Source organism: Pseudorasbora parva, chromosome 16 (assembly GCF_024679245.1).
Source record: "Pseudorasbora parva isolate DD20220531a chromosome 16, ASM2467924v1, whole genome shotgun sequence".
Taxonomy (NCBI): Eukaryota; Metazoa; Chordata; class Actinopteri; order Cypriniformes; family Gobionidae; genus Pseudorasbora; species Pseudorasbora parva.
Window position 1 is genome coordinate 5,478,099 of NC_090187.1, and position 17,425 is coordinate 5,495,523.

General features: G+C 40.9%; 1 protein-coding gene across 4 annotated transcripts in view; it reads left to right on the forward strand.

The window, feature by feature from the left end:
- Positions 1-17,238, forward strand: part of LOC137043856 (spectrin beta chain, non-erythrocytic 4-like) — a 113,674-nt gene extending 96,436 nt beyond the window's left edge. Inside the window, exons 24-37 of one of the 4 annotated variants that reach the window (XM_067420331.1) lie at positions 1,950-2,080; positions 2,327-2,531; positions 3,459-3,704; positions 5,056-5,190; positions 5,302-5,546; positions 7,236-7,422; positions 7,716-7,800; positions 7,890-8,086; positions 8,961-9,754; positions 11,028-11,088; positions 11,165-11,424; positions 12,309-12,479; positions 12,574-12,616; positions 14,228-17,238. In XM_067420331.1, coding sequence (XP_067276432.1) covers positions 1,950-2,080; positions 2,327-2,531; positions 3,459-3,704; positions 5,056-5,190; positions 5,302-5,546; positions 7,236-7,422; positions 7,716-7,800; positions 7,890-8,086; positions 8,961-9,754; positions 11,028-11,088; positions 11,165-11,424; positions 12,309-12,479; positions 12,574-12,616; positions 14,228-14,473 — 3,006 coding nt within the window. In that variant the 3' untranslated portion in view covers positions 14,474-17,238. The remainder of the gene's footprint in view (positions 1-1,949; positions 2,081-2,326; positions 2,532-3,458; positions 3,705-5,055; positions 5,191-5,301; positions 5,547-7,235; positions 7,423-7,715; positions 7,801-7,889; positions 8,087-8,960; positions 9,755-11,027; positions 11,089-11,164; positions 11,425-12,308; positions 12,480-12,573; positions 12,617-14,227) is intronic. The other 3 variants (XM_067420332.1, XM_067420333.1, XM_067420334.1) reach the window with 3 other exon arrangements.
- Positions 17,239-17,425: the final 187 nt, after the last annotated feature.

Below are 17,425 nucleotides of genomic sequence, written 5' to 3' on the forward strand. Positions count from 1 at the left end.
GCAACAGAGACGAACTCCAGACAGCCATTCTAACAGGATGTTTCTATAACTCTTAAAAATATAAAATGCTAACACTTTATAATAACTCAGTGTTGGGGTAACTCATTACAAGAAATCATGTAATCAGGTAATTACACAATAACACTTTGTTAATTACAGTGACAATTAATGAATTTTTTTGCAAAAATAAAACATAATAATTATAGTGTTAATAATTAATGATATGCCATATTAGAAAGCTAGAATAGGAAACAAGTAAAAGCACAGAGAAGAAATGGTGAGAAGAAAAAAAGTGAGAAGAAATAAATTAATTATAATAAATTTATATATAAATAATTTAAAAAATGAATAGTTACACTATTGTGGTGGGAATGCGAAAATGTTGGCAGGATAAGTGCAAAATTTGAACTACTGGTCCCGCTGGGTGATTAGAAAGAAAAATCCTCATTAGGTGCGTTTACATGGAGCACTGTAATCGGTTTAAAAGTCCAATCCGAATGAAAATGCTCCATATAAACACCCCAATCGGAATAAAAATGCCCAAACCGAATTAAATTGTAATCGGTTTGAGAGGGGTGGGATAAACCTTTTCATGAACCGATTAAAACGAAAAATGTAACCATGTAAACGTCCTGACCCGATTACTTTTCAGTGTACAGTCCTTATATGACGTGATACACAGTGTGCGCTTAATTTTAATTCATTACATTTATATAGCGCTTTTCTAGACACCCAAAGCGCTTTACATATAGAAGGGGGGAATCTCCTCAACCACCACCAATGTGCAGCATCCACCTGGATGATGCGACGGCAGCCATATTGCGCCAGAACGCCCACCGCACACCAGCCGATTAGTGGAGAGGAGACAGAGTGATTAGGCCAATCAGGATATGGGGATTATTAGGAGGCCATGATGGACAGATGGGCAAATTTGGCCAGGATGCCGGGGTTACACCCCTACTCTTTATCGAAGGACATCCTGGGATTTTTTAACGACCACAGAGAGTCGGGACCTCGGTTTAACGTCTCATCCGAAGGACGGCACTCATTGACAGTATAGTGTACCCATCACTATACTGGGGCATTAGGACCCACAAAGACCACAGGGTGAGCGCCCCCTGCTGGCCTCACTAACACCTCTACCAGCAGCTACCTAGTTTTCCCAGTTGGTCTCCCATCCAGGTACTGACCAGGCTCAGCCCTGCTTAGCTTCAGTGGGAAACCAGTCTTGGGCTACAAGGTGATATGGCTGCTGGTATGAGAGAGAGGATGGCACGCTTCACCACTGACCGTGCGCCGCACTCACACGCAGGCTAAAATGTTGAGAGGAAAGTTAATTTTTCTGTGGGGTAAACCTTGTTATTTCGTTAGAAGTTATGAAGATAATGTTGGCATAATGAGACAGACATAGCCCGGCTACATCCTCTCATCTTGACAGCGTTTGTCCAAGGCACTTTTTACTTCAACTGCGCCTGACAGAAGAATACATTTTTTCTGAGATGATTACACTATACAATAAATAAATAGCTTTTATGAAACGGTATAAGTCCTGGTTGCCGTTGAGAGTTGCTATGGCATCCGTAAACACATTCCAGCTGCTGGAAAGGAAAGAGATTGACATTTCTGATGCGGCAGACAAACTGCTCTGTGATGATTGCGATTGAAAGTCAGCACATGTAAACCCCAGATCGGTTTAGATAACGTCTCTCTCATGTAAACAGTCCACTAAATCTTTCATTTAGAATGATTTTAATCGGAATGACAAAAAAGTGTGCATGTAAACATGACTATTGTTGAGACTTGTGTAGACAGCAGTTTTTCAGGGACCTTTAGTTTCTGGCAAGGACACCTGCGGTTAGATCGTTTTCTGGGCTGCTGGGATGTTAAAGATGATGGCATACAGTAGGAGCAGGATGAATGTATCTGAGCTGTGCCCTGTCTCTGTTAAGGATGAAGCCAGCACTCTGCAGTTGCTGAAGAAACAGCTGGCGCTGGAGCAGACCATAGAGGACTATGCGGAGACCATCGGACTGCTCTCTCAGCAGTGCAGACAGCTGCTGGAGCTCGGACATCCTGACTGGTAAATGCTCAGCAATCGCCTTACAGTCGAAGAGAAGCACTGATCTCTTTACTGCCATTATAAAGAAAACTGTAACTGTTCAAACATACAAACACACACCACTCGGCTTTTCACTTTTGAGTAATGTCATTACCATCAAACATTTCTTTGTATGCCAGTGATAAAACCTTTCAAGAGTAACAGATTTCACTGATTTTTTTTCCTTTGAATGAAATCCAAGTATGTGTGTGTATGCTTGTGCCTCAGTGAGCAGATCAGTAAGCGTCAGTCTCAGATCGACAGGCTGTACGTGTCTCTGAAGGACCTGGTGGAGGAGAGGAAGTCTCGTCTGGAGCAGCAGTACTGGCTCTTTCAGCTCAACCGAGAGGTGGATGAACTTGAGCAGTGGATAGCGGAGAGGGAGGTCATTGCCAGCTCCACTGAACTCGGACAGGACTTTGAGCATGTCACGGTCAGTTTTACACCGTTGCATCAGCTATTTCAGATTTATCTGATCAACTGTAGCTTGTCTGTTTCTGTGTCCCGGTGAAATCAAAATAGTTTTTTTTTTGGCCTTTAGTATGAATATGTTTGTCTTACTGTTATCTATATGCGAGTGTGCTCCAAAACAAAGACAAAATTCACATTAAGAAGATATAAGCAATTAAAACGTATAGTTTCTAGCTTCAGCCAATATGGAGCAATGATTTTGATGGCATAAATCTGCACTTGAGATTTTTTGTCCAATCATTATCTCTTGAATCTGAAGTCCCGCCTCCTACATTATAAATAGGCGGTGTAGCTGGGGCTGAAATCAGTCACTTCATTCACTATTTTCGACATGGTGAATGACACGTAGTGCACTATATAGTTGTGAGGATATATAGAGTATATCGTGTACACTGTATATACGATTCCCTGGATAGGGAACGATTTAGACAGTGTAAATATGCTTTCCATTGGGGTGAATGAAGTTCACCCTGGTTTCATGCTAGTATCAAATGAACTGCCGCAGCTCCGGTCCAGAGACACGGTAGCACAGAGCGGATCATATGTGAGAGTCGGCACAGACCAGAACACGTTTCAGATCCATTTAAATTCTGCACAGAATGCTGTATTTTAAAGCGATATAGAAGAAATAAGGAGGAGGAGCGGTTAGAGATTAGGAGGAAACTGCGGCTTTACTGAGCTCAACGGTCTCTCTGGTGGCGCTGTGATATAAACTAAACAGAAACGCTATTGGTTATTGGTTAAGAGGGAGGAGCTGTTCGATATGTCCTGTCTTCGTGTTTCAGTGGAAACTACATCAACACATTGAATAACTCTGTGGGTTTCGGGGCACTTCAGTGGGCCTTTAAAACTTCTGTCCCGTCATGATGACTCTTTTCCTGGTCCTCAGATTCTGCAGGAGAAATTTACAGAGTTTGCATCGGAGACAGGGAGCTTGGGGCAGGAGAGGGTCACAGCTGTCAACCAGATGGTTGATGAGCTCATAGATTACGGTCATGCGGATGCAGCAACCATTGCTGAATGGAAAGATGGGGTGAACGAGGCCTGGGCAGATCTGCTGGAGCTGATGGAGACACGGGGACAGATGCTTGCTGCTTCACACCAGTTACACAAGTTCTTCTCAGACTGCCGAGAGGTATGTAGAAATAGGGTATGCAGACCATCTGATTAAGCAAAGTAAGTAAGTAAGTACATTTTATTTATAAAGCACATTTAAAATCAGCTTACACTGACCAAAGTGCTGTACAAAACAATCATAAAAATACATTAAAAGAAAAATAATAATAAGAAAATTAGAATTACAAAACAGTTACTAATCCAAAAATTAATAAGCATTCTAAAATGTAAAGATGTGTCTTGAGTCTAGATTTAAAAACAGAAACAAAAGGAGCACACTTAATGTCATGTGGCAACTGATTCCATAATCGTGGAGCAGCAACTTCTGAAGCTCTGTCACCTTTTTTTTTGGCATTTAAAGCATCTAAATGAGTGGTGTTTGCAAAGGATCATCATGGCAATGACTATTGCTCATACTTAAATATCACTTGCTGCTCATGAGGTTCTTCAAATGACTGATTATTACACTCATCCTGCACTATTTGTTATGGACATGCATCCATCAGAAACACATCCGCAACCACATAGCAATGCATTAACAACCACTTAGAACACCATATCGATGCCACCCAGATCACTTATGCACAAACTTAAAATAACACATAAATCATTTGCAAATAAAGCACCGTTTCCATCCCATGTGTTCAAGAGAACAGTCACTTCTTGGGAAATTGGGGCAAAATATCTGTAAAAAAAATGGATGTTGCTGCAATCCGGGAAGCCACTTGGGCTCATAAATTACTTGCACCTCAGAGAGTGCAGACGGAACGCAATAAACACTGCCATGCTATTTTGCATTTAGATGCATTAAGTTTGGGAACGCAATCATGCAAAATGGTTATGAGAGGTCATTATATCCAACCATTTTGATGACAGACTTTGGCATAGTTTATCCACGTCGTCTTATATGATTAAAAAAAATCCACCTAAATTGAGTGCATGTTTTTTATGCACATTTTTGCTCATCTTTGCGTTTCCATACAGCGTTTTTTAATATGATAACCCAACGTTTGAGAAATAGATGGATGGAAAGCTATTTGCGGTGCCAAATTTGCAGTAGCAAGCAGTGTACTTTTATATTACTGGTTGAGTAACAATTCTCCTTGATGTCCTGGATACTCTGTATTTAGTTTTTAATTTATTACAGTGGTATTTGTGGGATAATGCTGAGGTGTGCTTGTCCTTCCACTGCAGGTGTTGGGGCGACTGGCTCTAAGCTCTATTAGTGTGTGTTAGTGTGTTTACTGTGCATGCAGGATAATTAAGAGCAGAGCAGGTATATGTGCTGCATCATGCTGCCACAATGTGTCTGCAAGTGTGGAATAACACCAGTCTGTGTGTGTGTGTGTGTGTGTGTGTGTGTGTTTCAGGTGTATGCACAGATTGAGGATAAGCAGCGGAGGTTACCTGAGGTCCGCGCCTGTCAAGGAGGCACTTCAAATACCAGCACACTACAGAGACTCATGCAGACTTTTGAACATGACATTCAGCTACTAGTTGCACAGGTGAACTAATACAACACATCGTAGTGCAAGGAATACAAATGAAATAGTCATATGTAAAGTTTGGGTTCATGACAGTGGCAACATTTTTATAAAAAGGCTTGTTTTCTTCAGGTGAGACAATTACAGGAGAGTGCAGCCCAGCTGCGAACTGTTTATGCCGGCGAGAAAGCAGAAGCCATCGCCATGCAGGAACATGAAGTGATGCAGGCATGGAAAGAGCTGCTCATATCCTGTGAGGACTGCCGAATGCAGATCACCACAGCGACAGACAAGCTACGCTTCTTTGGGATGGTGCGTGATCAGCTCATGTGGATGGAGAGCATCATCTGTCAGATAGGAGCTGGGGAGAAACCAAGGTAAGAAACAGGCTGGGACACCCGCGCTCTGCTTATAGGAACTCATTAATGTGCTTTAACATTATAATGCATGAAGGTTTGCGTCAGGTCAGCTGGAGAGCAGCCCCTGTGGCCGCTGGAGGGTACTATAGGTATCATACCACGAGCACAAATAAGTGATAAGTTGGTAAGTGCATGAACCACAAGAGTATTTACACACATTACAATTAAGTGTAATAGTATCTATTAAGAGCTCTGTACAGGATTTCTGTTAAGAACACAATAGGTATGTTACAAAATTTAGTGAGCTGCTTTGCTGTCTGCTGCCTACTAGGGTTGCAAAATTCTGGAATTTTTCAAAGTTGGAAATTTTCCATGGGAATGAACTGGAATATATGGGAATTAGCGGGAATCAGCATAATCTTGGTTAAAACCAGATTTAATGCAAATTCATTTTTACCTTCACATGCACACTACTTACAGCAAGCTATTGAGGCCACACCCCCTGCATGCACTGTGCATTCATTCATCACATGCATAGATAATTTCTAGAATCCTGCACACTACAGCAGGACTATTGAAGCCACACTACTGCACATGAGCCCAAGGACTACATCCAGTCATGTAAGTTTTGATGATATTACTAGGGTAAACATATTTGCTCAAGAATGTAGGTTATAGTTTGATTTAGCTTACTGATTGAGGAGTGTTCATCTATTCATCTAGCTAGCCTTTTCTATTCATTTGTCAAGCATCCATTGTAAAATATTTGTACCATTCCAGAATATTCCAGCTCTTAAGCTGTTTATATAGCTGTGCATGGCAGTGCATAAGTTTTTAAATGATGATCTGATGTGTGGATACATTTTACCTCGGCCAGTGTAGAAGGAAAGGTTGTGTACATTTGCAAACATGTTTATTTTGTTAAGCATTTATGCTTTTCTGTTGTTCAATGAAAGATTTGATTACTGTTCTACTCACAAATAAATTAGTCAAACTTTTTTTAATTAGTTTTATTAGTTTACATGCATGTCTGCTGATGACCAAACAAAATGTTTATATTTGTTTGTATAAATTACCCTTATATTTCCAATTAATTCCCTTTTAATTCCCATAAAGTTTATAACCTGGAATATTTCCAAAATTGTCATCTTAAATTCCCATGGAAAGTTTCTGGAAATTTTCCGCTCCTTTCCTCCTACCTTCTTAGGCTACAACTTAACTAAAGAGAATTTGAAATGCTTTTCAAGTGGCACTTTGCATTAAAAATTCACTGAGCACTTCACTCTTTTGAAATCGATTCCAATAGAGGGTGACGTTGCAAGTTGCTAAGCTAACACAGTATGGACAATAATTAGATAAAAATAACTTTTTATTGATACTTTTTAGTATTTATTTTCAACATTTTCATTGACTTATCCACCATCTTTCCACCACCGAGTTGTTGCCTTAGAAGGCATTTGGCCATAAGACTTTATATTAGAAGGCAGCAGCCTACTGAAACAGCATTTGCTATTAAAATGCTGTCTAGGTAGACAGCTCACTAGGTTTTTTAAAACACAGCAATAGTTTTTTATATTTTGAAAGTCTTAATAAAGAACCTTTAATACTGCAAATTTGTCAAAATGGCCCTGTGTTGCGGTTTCTTTCTGTGGGCAGATTTGGCCCATGTATTCTTGCTGGAGTAACTCTCTCTCCTTTCACTGTCAGCTCTTTCCTCAGAGCTTTAATGGGATATGGGCTCTCTGGTGCTTGCAGGGATGTGTCATCCGTGGAGGTCCTGATGAACTATCACCAGAGTCTCAAGAGTGAGGTGGAGGCCCGCAACAAGAGTGTCCTACAGTGCATCGAGATGGGGAAGACTTTACTGGCCGCCCGTAACCCTGCATCAGAAGAGGTGACACACAAAACAGCCAGCATAACCTGCTTAGGAACTACTGTGACTGTAAATCACTGCAAGGAGCAAAACATACTATATGCATGTTCAATTTCACGCATTGTTGCAATCCAAATTGTGTCAGACCACAATTACACTGCATTCTCAAATGTGTATTAACATAAAATATTTTTCTGTGTTAGTGTACTTGCGTAAAGGATATGTCTGGCCTAAGTGATGATGAATGAATATATTATTATTATTTCAACCTGTCTTCTGTCGGTACCTTACAATGGAGTTGTTGAATGTTTCAGATTAAAGAAAAGCTGGAGAAGGTTTTGGCCAAACAGCTGGAACTGACTGAGAAATGGGACAAACACTGGGAAGAGTTGCAGCAAAGTTAGTTAAATGAGGATAATACAGAACGAACATGCATACATTATATAATCAGTGTCCCAGCATCTCACTGTCTATCTTTGTCTTCATAGTGTTGGAGGTGCATCAGTTTGCTCAGGAAGCAGTGGTAGCAGAGGCTTGGCTTACTGCTCAGGAACCTTTCCTAAGTAGTAATGAACTAGGTGCCAGTGTGGATGAGGTTGAGCAGCTGATTCGCAGACACGAAGCCTTCCGCAAAGCTGCTTCCACATGGGAAGAGCGCTTTAGCTCTTTGCGTCGCCTTACCACGGTAACAGCGACCAGCAAACTAAGCCCAAGGGGCAGGGGTGTCCAATTCTGCTCCTGGAGGGCCAATGAGCTGATGGCTACAATCTAGCCAAACACACTTGCCTAGAAGTTTTAGCTGGTTCAGGTGTTTTTGATTAAGATTGGAGATGAACTCCAAAGGTGCTGTTCAACACTCAAATTGATGGTTCCTCGTTTCCTCGCTCCTTCGTCCTCCAGCCTGTGGCCCGTAAAACGATCAAACTCAGCCATTTTGAAGGACATCTCAATTTCCTCATTGTACTATGAGGTGAGGAACGAGTTCCTATGCGGAAGTCTTTCTTGTCGAGAAAACGGCAACAGAACCAAACTTCAACAACATAAGGGCAGATTCCTTGAGAGCAGCTTGATGACGTGAAGTGATGCTTGTGACCAAGAAAATTCTGATGTACAAATAAGATTTCCTTCGATTACTCTGTCCTCATTTTCTTCCCTTACATCCTATAGGGTGGAGCTGAAACCCAAGGAAAGTAAATGAGGATACACAAATAAGAATGGGAAGGACCCCAAGAATAATGGCCCTGCAGGAGCAGAATTAGACACCCCTGGCCAAAATTCATAACAACAAAATAGCTCCATACTGCTTTGTTGTTAATTAAAGAAAAAAATTACCAATACTTTTGACTACCTTTGACTGATGTGGCGAATGCCCTTTTTTTAACATGAAGTTCTGATGGACAATAAGTTGGTGCTGTCATAAAATTCCACTAAATAATTTTACCAAATTTTTTTAAACTCACAATATTTTACTAAGATATGAATTATGTGAAAGGCAAAATATTACATAATGGAATTGTGGGTGTATAAAATATAACAAATTCTCTTGTTAAATGGTTTAGGTAGAGAAGATAAAGGCAGAGCAGAGTCAGCTTCCCCCAACTCCTTTGTTGGGACGGAAAGTTTTCTTGGACCCTCAGGACTCTTCTCCTGCTCGCAGTAGCCCTTCCTCCATCATAAGACAGACCATTTATGAGCAGGGTGAGCTCCGGATGGAGCGCATCACCCCTCAGCCCTCTCCCTCTTCTGTGGCCCGCAGACTTGGTTCTACTGTGGCCAACTACACTCCCATCATGAACGGAGCTGCTACTCATCGCCTTCAGGAAGCCAGGAATGCTGGGATTGTTGGTGTGGCTGCAGGACTGGGCACTGCTATGGAGCACAAGGTCACCCAATTGCGAGCTGAATTCAAGGCTCAAACCCCACATCAGAAGATCGAACACATCCATGAGGTGGTCCACCCCCTACTGGAGAGGGAGAGGGAGCGATATCATGAGAACGTGATGGCAGAGGTGGTGCTTCAGGAGCCAGGCGGAGGAAGGGAGCGGCTAAACAGTGTGGTGGGAGGGAGCGGGAGCAGTCGCTCTGAGCTTCTAGTGGAGCAGCATCCCCCTCCGAGGGAGTCGCGGTTGGAGAGACAACTATCTACTGAGCAGCTGATTCAAGCACGGAGGGACGAGCTGCCTCAGGAGGTGTGGAGGGAACGGGCTGAGAGGGCAGAGAGGAGGCTGGAGAGACAGACATCCAGTGAACATGAGGGTCATGAGGTGCGGCGTAGGGACAGACATCGACTGGAAAGACAGGAGAGCAGTGAGCACGAGGCCAGGGAGCAGTCGGACAAACGCTCTGGTGGCGGGTGAGTGACTGCGAACAAACCATCTTAGAAACAACTTCCATTTTCTGCGTCACCTTAGATGCACTGATCCATGTTACCCATTATTAGCCAAAGCAAAACAGATTAGAAATTGATTTAGGCTACTTAGCCATTCTAAAATCTTGCCAATAGTAAAAATAAATAATTGAATTCCCATGAAATTTATTGAAATGCAATGTATTTGGTCTTAAAAGGTTAGTTCACCCAAAAATGAAAATTCTCTCATTAATTGCTTACCTTAATGTTGTTCGACACCCGTAAGACCTTCAGAACACAAATAAAGATATTTTGAAATCCGATGGCTCAGACAGGCCTTTATTGACACCAATGACATTTCCTCTCTCAAGACCCAAGATCGATACGCTGATTCATAATGTTCGAAACTTTGTTTTGAAATTGGTCCATCACTATATAAGTCGTTATTTCGTTTTTGTTTTTTTCCCCCACAAAAACTATTCTTGTCGCTTCATAAAATGATTGTAGAGCCGCTGTAGTGAGATGGGCTTTTTAACGACGTCTTTAGTGCCTTTTATGGGTCTTGAGAGAGGAATGGCATTGGTGTCAATGAAGGCCTTTCTGAGCCATCAGATTTCAACAAAAATATCTTCATTTGTGTTCCAAAGATGAACGGTCTTACGGGTGTCGAACGACATTAGGGGAAGTAATTAATGAGTGAATTTTCATTTTTGGGTGAACTAACCCTTTAATAGATCTGCTACGCTGATGCAGATCAAGTACAGAGACTTGCTACTGCCAATACATTCACACACATTGCTGTAAGCATGTAAGATATGCCGCTGCTGCTGCACATTTAACATACATGAATTAACCCCCGTAGCAGACCTATACAGATGGAGCTGGGAAGTTTCTGAAAGTGTGCTGCAAGCTGCTTACAGCAACACTACCCAAATTTGTTTAAATATTGAGCCCCTGCTCATTGGTCATTCTGTTAAGGGTGAACTTCACCTTTAAGCTTCTACATGCTACCACTAAGTCAGTTCACTGCACAAAAAAATGCAAAAAAACCTAATTGTAAGGTATTCACTTTGCACTTAATCCAGTTAATTCACAATATATAAAATCCTCCTGTCGCACACTGTCTTGTTGAACATCCTGATTCATTCATTGCATTAAGGAAGTAAAATAATTGAAAATGCCTTCCCATATTGACTTTAAATGGGCTATGAAGTAGCACTTTCTCTGTTTATGCAAAATAGCATTTCCAGGTCACAGATTCCCCTTTTTTTGTTGGCAGGGACAAGAGGTCCACCCTAGCTGAGATTGTGGAGCAGCTTCAGGAAAGAGAGGCAGCACAGGTGTGTGAACAGTCTAAGGTTTGTCTTTTGTTTTAAACTAAATTTTATGTCACATGACCATTGCTGTATGTTTCAGGCCCGAGGAGAGATTCCACGTCTGCCCAATGGTATTCCTGAGAAGTCTTCCCGACCGGACCGGCCACGGGCTCGCGACAGACCCAAACCGAGAAGAAGACCACGACCCAAAGATGCAACAGCTGGCGAAACGCGCCGCTCGAGGTCTGCGCCGGCCCAGAGCAACCCAGCAGTTCCCCTGCCACCCACCCACACGGCCCAGCGCGAAGGGTTCCTCTTCCGCAAAATAGACATCGATGGCCAGAAGAAGAGTTCAAACAGGTGGGGTTTTGTGGTCTGAAAATAATGGGCACATGGCATGTAATTAGCATGTAAACAGCTAAATCAAATATGCCAATCGGTATGATTGGTTATTCAAAGCTATGCTAATGTTGTTATTAGCATTGTGTACTTATGCTTAGAGCACTAACATTTATTAATACAAGGCAGCTCTTATTTTCTTTCACCAAGTTTCAAGTCAAACTGGGATATGCTTGAATGCTTTACAAGCCTAAAATGGTTCCTGAAGTTGCAAACTGAGGAGCAGCTGTTTGGCTGTCATTACCGATTACAAGTTTCATATCATGCAATGGCAGAAAATAGCTAGCTGTTAGCGCTGCTTTCCACTTGCATGGTAACACTAAAATCATCCTGGTGCTGTGTCAGAAGACCAACAGATGCTGGGTTTCTGAAGCCATGGCTAGCAAGGTATGAAGCCTTCACCCTTCACAGCTTTATTCAGCCATTTTATACAAGACCGGATACAGCCCAAGTCACAAAACAACTCATTGCATTGAGGAGTTTAAGGAACTCAAAAGAATGGCTATCTGTTCTTTTGTAGCATGTATGTGCACATAATTTGCCTGTCCACTGAAGCCTTTTTTATGCTAGCACTTGCATCTACACTGCAGTAGATCTCACTAACCAAAATCTCTCATCTTTTTTTGTGCTCTCTTTGCCGATGACTATTCTTCTCCCTCTCTACAAAGGTAAGCCATGGTCTGCCTGTCTATGTCTAAAGGTCTTGTAATGATCTCTGCAGCAGTTTGGTCTTGCTCAGTCATAAAGGCTGGTCATCCCAGACTCGGTAGGTGAGTAGCTAGTTGGCACATGGTATCAGATGGGCTCTGATGGCCAAATCTTCTGTTTTCTTTCCCACATTACAGCAGATCTTGGGTGAACCTGTACTGTGTGCTGAATAAAGGTGAGCTGGGCTTCTATAAGGACGCGAAGAACACCGCCACACCTTACAACAACGAACCGCTTATCAACCTGAGCCGTTGTGCCTGTGATATCAACAATGGTTACAAAAAGAAGAAGAATGTCTTCACGCTCAAGTACTTCATTGGCTTTTTTATTAGCTTTTCCAAACAGATTGTCTACCTGTGTAGTGCTCACTTTTCATACCATCCGTTTGCTTTATAATTTTAGAACTAAGGATGGAAGTGAGTTTCTGTTCCATGCTAAAGATGAGGTGAGTTGTTTGTTTTGTTTTTTAATCCTAGTTGGTTTCACGTTTTTTGGGGCGCCAAAATCTGTGTAATTAAGTAGGTAATACATTTAGTCATAACCAGGGCTTGATGGGATCTGCCAAGTACTGTAGAAGCTGGTCTGTTGCAGTTTTAAGATGGTTTACCAGATTAGCCCTGTTCTGTGTTGTGATGTTCCCAGTCAAAAATGACCAGCCTGCAAAATCTTTTGTTATGCTATCTTATTACCAAATATGGGATTCAATCTTTTCATTTCCTTTAATTAGGACAGGTTTTGTGTTTATTTTTTGGACCTCAGTTTTTGGGTGAGCGTTATTTGTGGATAATTGTATACATTTTATATATTTAACAAATATGAAAAAAGGCACTGTTTTTCCACATTATCCAAATAGGAAATTTGTTTTTTAATGCTTTTATTTTGTACAAAATGTCACAAACAAGTCACACTTTTGTTTCCCGGTCAACAAAAAATAGCTTGTTACACTATTTTATCACCAAATATTGGATTAAATTTGTTTTCTTTCAGTTAAGACTTTATTTTGGAAACTGATTTATTGTAGGCCTCATTGATCTGAGCCTCACTGATTTGAGGAGATTCATGAAATGCAGATGGTTGCTCTGACCATAAAATATCAGATGAAGTGAGTTGTACTGTTTTTATCCACTTTTAACTTTAATATTTGGTATGTCCACCTTTTACAGCAACTACAGCTGCACGTCTCACTGGCATAGTGTTATAATATATTTATATATATATGGTTTATTTTCCAACTTTCCCCAAATGTGCTCAATGGGGACTTTGGGGACTCTGGACTTTAAGGTCAGTCCATCCTTTTTAATGTTCCAGCAGATTCCTTCTGTCACAGGTGGCTTCGGCAATAGTTAGAAGAATGTTTTGGGTCACTGTCCTCTTGGATAAATAATCCAGGCCCAATAAGATGAGTATGTGCACGGATACACGAGTATGCATGTATCCACACATGCAAGCCCACATGTACATATGTGAACATGATTCTGAATAATAATTGCTTCTCTGATTTTTGATTCCCATTTATTTTCAATTGCCGGTCATTTTTGACAACAACTTGACAAAAAGATTTCACTAGCAATAGCATAACAAGAGACTTTTATAAGTTTTTTTTTGTAGCCCAGTAATTTTTTACCATGAACACCACAAGTGTGACTTTGTGCCATTTTGTACAAAATTAAAATATTTCAAAAACAAAATATTATTTAAATATTAAAACACACTAGTGTGATAAACAGTGCATTTTATTTAGCATGGACAAAATTATCCACAAAATAATTCCATTAACTAGGATTTTCGGGTATGCGAAAATCCTCTCCGGGTTAAACCAGCTTGGCCAAGCCATTCCTCCACCCTGTAGCCCAGTTGACCAGCGATCTAAACCAGCTTGGAAAGGCTAAGGATGACTATGGGTGACAAGCTTGGACCAGTTGGAATCCATGTAATACCATGTTTCCTGAAAGCGGCTTTCAGTTGGACTTCCCAGGACAATTCAACCAAATTCGTTAAATTAACTTTTTTTGCATGAAAACATGTTCTGAGTCTTCAATCTCTCTTTGGCCTGCAGGACGATCTGAAGATCTGGACCACAAGTATAGCCGCCAGTATAAGCGAGCATGAAGAGATTGCCAAACGGGGGCAGACAAACCCAACTACCTCATCTACTGACGAGGGAACGCGCAGGGATGGCAGCAGGGCAGGCAGCAGGGCGGGCGGTTCGGAAAAAGGCGAAAAGTCAGACCGAGCCGACGTGGGATCGGTGCGATCAGACAAGGGTGAAAAGCCTGAGAAAAAGACAGGCAAGAAGAAATGAGGCACCCGATAACAGTGAGACAGGAGCCAGGACTCCTGGAAAGTGCTCTGACAGAATCAGGAGGCGAAGGCGTCACTGTGAACTCCCTTTATGTCTTGCTGTCCAGCCGAGTTTGGAACCAGGCAGTGCGGAGGTGCACGGAGCTCATGTGTCAGTGAGCGCCCTCTAGTGGCTGCCGAGGACTATGACAATTCAGGAGCTCCATATGGGCCAAAGAGCTGATAGCATAGGCAAATGGAGGATAAAAGAGAAAGATGTTATAGTAAAGTAGCTCATGAAGATTATTTTCTAATCCGTCTGTGAAAAAGATGACCCATATGTATGTGTACCCGTCTCTCTCTTTGTATATTGTACGTCTCGACATCACAGTCTCACGCTGAAGAGAATGGAAATATGCCAAATTCTTTCTCAAGGTTGGTCTTTTTTCTGAAGAGCATGTTTCGTCTGTTAATTTGTAAGTTGTTTTGCTCTTTTATACTATTAACATGTTGATTTGTATTCATTGGCTCTTCCACACGATTTTGATTCTCGTCTTGCCACTTTGTAGACCACTTCTGACCGCCATATGACATATCAGAGCATGCCTACAAGGTTTAACATTCAAATGAAGAACGGCATAAACGGTTTGTTTCAAATAAAGAGAAGCAGCTCATCTGCCGTGAGCGTGTATTCTCAGATCTGATTTCTAGGGTTTGTTGGTTTCGTACATGATTTTTCCTCTCAATGTGCTGGAAAGTCTCAATCATTAATCTCATATTATGCATTAAATGTTGAGTGTGAGTTCATTTACTCTTTTAATGACCAAATCAGTTGTGTATGTGTCTATGCATGTACGCATTGCATCCGTCATCAAGCTGTTCTGAACACGAGATCGGGTTTACATCATTTTATTCATACCCAGAAGTCTTCCAAGCACAGAACTTGATTGTTTTGTAAAACACCAGAACTTTTTTTTTTTTGTGTGTCAGTTTAACCTCTATTTCCAAGCATTGCACTGAGGACTGAATGGATGTAGGCGTTTGACTTGACTGGGGATGTATGTTTGTAGGATATCAACTGAATGCCATGTAGATGTTATGTGATTGTCTTTCCTGATTGGCAGAAACCAGGTGAAAAGCGTCTTTTGATTCGTGTAGTTCTGCAGGTAATAGTATAGAAAGCCCATAGCTAGCAAAAATGCAAGGTATACAGCAAGTAAAGCGGTATATGCTTTAGACAGCTCCGCAAACGATGACACAAATCCAATTTTGTTTTTTGAGATCCATGCACAAACTGCAGTTGAAAATTATTTTTCATGCAACATAGATGGTTGAAACTAAATGTCATAGTATGTTAAATGGAAACGTAATGGTTTCAGGTATCATATTTGTGCCTCATTATCCTAAAGTCTGTCCGCTGTAGTCCTTTAAATGTAAAAAAGGCTAAATAATGTTAGAAGCAATGTAAACCAATCGCCTAAGGGCAGAGATGATGATGTTCATGTAGGTTTTGTTCAGTCAACAAGTTGTTTTCTCTGCAAGTTCATGTTTGTTCCTTTATCTGAACACAGCATCATGCAATTCTTTTGTAATGTCTCTGCTTTGAAATATACAATTGTCAGCTCTCATTTCTCTATACAATCTCAAAGCATTGTGTACTGTACATATCTAAAGAGTTTTCTGTGTCTGAATTTCTCTTCCTTTGATGCCCTTGGTTTTGTCTCCAAGTCTAATTTTTGGTACAAAAAAATCCTATTTTTATGCAATAGAAAAACTTATACAGGCAGAGGGTATGCAGTTAAAGTATCCAACGTGGTGGTGAATGGAAATAATGTATACACTTGCAAGTAGAAAATTTATGCAACTTTTCCTTTGCACTAAATTACTGCCCCATTGCACAGTGCTATTGTGAGCAGAGGATTGGTGCTTGAGGGTCTGGGACGAGCATTACTATGAAACAATGCGCTCATTCAGCAAATTATTTTAGCAGAAAATTCTGCTCTAATGCCCCCGACTCACTCTCTCATTCATACGACTGCACACACACATTTATACCTGCTGCTTCTGATGGACATGAATCTGTTGAGTGTGTAATTGGAAGCATTTGGAAACGTTTATAAAATGTTATTAAAATCCAAGAGGGATCTGATCCATTAAATCAACAGAAAGCACAACCCCAACAGTAGATATTTGTCTACTTCAGCTCCTGCTCTAATATTTTAGGGGTTTATTGTGATGTCTGTATTCTTAAAGTGCTTTAATGACTTTTATATATAAAGTATTACACGTTATGTGGGTTTTACGGAAGATGAACCCTCGTAGTAATATTTGTATCTTCTTTAAGTGTTTGGGTACGGCTGAAACTCACTCCCCATGCCCTGTAGTGTCAGACCCTTAAGCACCACTGGTTTTAGCTCAGCAGCTCGATGACCTGTACAAATTGTAATTGCTTCTGTACAGACAAAAATGCTCTTTTTTTCTGCTGTGAAATAAGAACATTTTATGGGTTTTAATATCAGTTTTGAATATCAGCGGGGTTATTTCTCCAAAGCTCAAAGGAAAGAAATTGAAAGGAAACTGGGCAATTCAGGTTGCATGAATAACATTGTCCTTGTAATGGTACTGCTGTGCATGATGAAACCACTGTCATTCTCACTCACAGCCACTGTACAAGGGTGACACTAATACACATGGAAACAGTGAATGAATGAATGCTGTATAATTCAGATCCTGACTGACTCTGTACAGTTAATTCCTTGATAAATACAGCTTGTGATATGTCAAAAAGTCTCATTTTCATTTGTTCTTTAATTGGCATCCTCATGTCCTTGCTACAGTTAGAGCTGCACGATAACATAATTTACTTAATGTGCTGACCATATGTTAATTGCTGCAGTCTATTTAAAAAACAAAAAAAAATTGAATGATTTGTTTTTTATTCATCGGAATAATAATTTGAATGACTTGCTCATAA